This window comes from Otolemur garnettii, unplaced genomic scaffold (assembly GCF_000181295.1).
Source record: "Otolemur garnettii isolate 467f Iridium unplaced genomic scaffold, OtoGar3 scaffold00003, whole genome shotgun sequence".
Classification (NCBI taxonomy): Eukaryota; Metazoa; Chordata; class Mammalia; order Primates; family Galagidae; genus Otolemur; species Otolemur garnettii.
Window position 1 is genome coordinate 35,239,173 of NW_003852398.1, and position 3,068 is coordinate 35,242,240.

A 3,068-nucleotide genomic window follows, 5' to 3' on the forward strand; every position below is an offset into this window, starting at 1 on the left:
AGGAGAAGCGCTTGAGCCCAAGAGTTTTGAGGTTGCTGTGAGCTATGATGCCACTGCACTCTACCGAGGGCGACAAAGTGAGGGTCTGTCACAAAAGAAAAATAAATAAAACACTCCCTTACTATGATCAATAGGTAAGTCATTTAATCTTGCAGCCTCTGTTTCAATTGTAAAGTGAAAAGAAAAACCCTAACCTCTCAAGATTTCTGTAAGGATTATGTGACAAAGCATCCAAAACGCTTAGTTCAATGAGGGTACATAGTAGGCACTCAATAAAAATATTACTGGAATACAGGCTACGAGTCCAAGCTTTTACACCTGAAGGCCCAGCCAAGAGAGACTGGAGCTATTTGAATGTTGCTCACCTGGCTATGACAATGGACGGCCCCAGGGGAAAAAGTGCAGGACGGTCGCAGGAACTGGCTGAGCAGGGCAACCCCGGCCCTTCTGGGTAGGAGTCCTAGCTGGGGCATCCCGCAGCAAGACGCCGGCTTTGTGAGACAGGAGCCAAAGGCCTGGGAATGAGGCAGGTTGGACCCCAGGAAAGGCGCAGATTGCTGTATCGGCGAAGTCTGAGCACTACGTAAGACCTCAGCTTTTGTACACCACACAAGTGCAGCAGTCTAGTCCCCGAAATTCCCAGGCTTCCTTTGCAGGCAGCTCAGGCACTTCCGGTAGCAGCCGGAAGTCGTGTTTGTATTCGATGAAGGCTCTCTAGGTGTACCGGGCGGCGACTCGATAGCCGGAAGTCATCCGGGCTGAGGCTTCCACGGCGGGTCTAGGCAGTAGACAGGTTCGGCAGGCAGAATGGCTGAACGTGCGACGCTGGAGGAGCTAGTGAGACTTCAGGGAGAGCGCGTGCGGGGTCTCAAGCAGCAGAAGGCTAGCTCCGAGCAGGTGCGACCAAGGTGGCAGGGAGGGGGCCAAGGCAAGGAGGATATAAAGCTAGGGTGGTCTGGACATGGAGGGAAGGGACTGGGCTGGTAGGGAAGAAGATGAGCTGGGTGGGGCGGTATCCTGGGTGGATTCCTGAGATAAGCAAAACTAGGCCCGAGCAGAAAGATCTTCCACAGATCATGATGAGGGCGGAAAGAATGCCTGGGGAGGGAGGAGAGTGACAGATGGATAGTCCAGCTCCTTCTTTCCCTCCACAGATCGAGGAGGAGGTGTCAAAACTCCTGGAACTAAAAGCACAGCTGGGCCCTGATGAAAGCAAACAGAAGTTCGTGCTCAAAACCCCCAAGGTAATATCATTCTGGAGCCTCTGAGAGAGTCTCTAATTCCATTTACAAAGGCACATATGTCTGCTTCCCTGAACGAGGTCATTGAAGAGGATCTGAAATTTTGCAGAAAACGACGGTTGCTCTGGGCACTGGGCTGGATTGGACTCTTCCTGAGTCATTCCGGGATGGCATTAGTGATGGCAAAAACTGGGTCAGCTGGATGATCAGGGGAGTCGGCCCATTGCTGTTACTCTTTTCATTTACTGAATGCTTACTATGTCTCTATCACGGAATATACCATACTGGACAATATAGCCTGCCCTCAGGGATATTACATTCTACTAAAGGAAATAAACTTAGAACAAATAATCCTACACATGGATATGTAATTATAAATTATGCTAAATGATATAAATTAGCAACTATGTTCTGAGAGAAATAAGGGAGAACTGAGGGAGGAAGGGTCTGAGAAAGCCTCACTAAGGAACTGATACACTCAGTGACCTAACAGATAAAGTAGAAGATAGCCAGAGAAGAGTGTGAGGAAGGTAGGTCCAGGTGGAATATATGCTTTTTTTTTTTTTTTTTTTTTGTGAGAGTCTCAACGGTTGCCCTGGGTAGCCGTGGCATCATAGCTCACAGCAACCTCAAACTCTTGGGCTTAAGCGATTCTCTTGCCTCCCAAGTAACTGAGACTACAGGCGTCCACCACAACTCCTAGCTGTTTTTTTGTTGTTGCAGTTGTTGTTGTTGTTTTAGCTGGCCCAGGCTGGATTCGAACCCACGAGCCTCAGGGTATGTGGCCCAGGTATCCTTGAAGCAGGAAAGAACTTTGGTAGTTTTCAGGAACTAGAAGATGTATATGACTAGAACCAAATAAAGAGAAAGAGTACAATGGAATGAGGTTGGAGATTTTTTTTTTTTTTTTTGAGACAGAGTCTTGCTCTGTCACCCAAGCTAGAATGCCATGGTCTCAGCCTAGCTCACAGCAACTTCAAAGTCCTCGACTCAGTCTTTAGACATCAGGCTCCAGAGTAGCTGGCACTAAAGGCACATGCCAGCATGCCCAGTTAATTTTTCTGTTTTTAGTAGAGATGGGTTCCTACTTGGACAGACTGGTCTCAAACCTCTGACCTTAAGCAATCCTCCCACCATAGCCTCCCAGAGTGCTAGGATTACAGGCATGGGCCATCAGGCCCAGCACCTAAGGTTGGAGATTCTTACCAGCTTATCTTCCAGGTCAGTTCAAATGCCACTTTCTGTAAGTTCTATATATAGAACTAGTCATCCCTTCATCTTGGTTTCCTTGGCGCTGCATACGTATTTCTACTATTGCACAGTCTTTAAGTAATTATTCATGTGCTTTGTTTGCCCTGACTGAGACTAGGTGCCTAAATAGGTGTAGTCAACCCTCCACATCCTAGGGTCCCACATCCCCAGATTCAACCACTGGCAGATTGAAAACATTCTGGGAGAAAAAGCAACATTTTCTTTAACGCAATACAATAATAAAAATATTTATATTAGGTATTATAAGTAATGTAGAGATGATTAATAAAGTATATGGGAGTGTGTCCAAATAATATGCCATTTTATATAAGGGACTTGAGCATCCTTTGATTGTGGTATCCATAGGGGTCCTGGAACCAATCCCTCTCAGATACATAGGGACAATTGTATTTAATAAGTATTTGAGATTGGAATTCCAGAAGAGAAGGGAGATTCTCTTCCTTGCGTTAAGATCAATTCTTTACACTCCTAAATTCATTGAGCTGTTCCTTTTTTTTTTTTTTTTTTTGAGACGGAGCTTCAAGCTATCCCCCTGGATAGAGTGCCATGGCATCA

General features: G+C 46.3%; 2 protein-coding genes across 3 annotated transcripts in view; one reads left to right on the top strand and one right to left on the bottom strand.

Moving 5' to 3' along the window:
* Nucleotides 1-638, bottom strand: part of HARS2 (histidyl-tRNA synthetase 2, mitochondrial) — a 9,003-nt gene extending 8,365 nt beyond the window's left edge. The window contains exon 1 of the mRNA XM_003782118.3: nucleotides 366-638. Coding sequence (XP_003782166.1) covers nucleotides 366-473 — 108 coding nt within the window. The 5' untranslated portion in view covers nucleotides 474-638. The remainder of the gene's footprint in view (nucleotides 1-365) is intronic.
* Nucleotides 639-669: 31 nt separating this feature from the next.
* The window catches only part of HARS (histidyl-tRNA synthetase), an 18,049-nt gene continuing 15,650 nt past the window's right edge, over nucleotides 670-3,068 (top strand). The window contains exons 1-2 of one of the 2 annotated variants that reach the window (XM_023515839.1): nucleotides 670-897; nucleotides 1,155-1,244. In XM_023515839.1, coding sequence (XP_023371607.1) covers nucleotides 808-897; nucleotides 1,155-1,244 — 180 coding nt within the window. In that variant the 5' untranslated portion in view covers nucleotides 670-807. Of the gene's footprint in view, nucleotides 898-1,154; nucleotides 1,245-3,068 lie in introns of those variants that run through there. The other variant, XM_023515841.1, reaches the window with a different exon arrangement.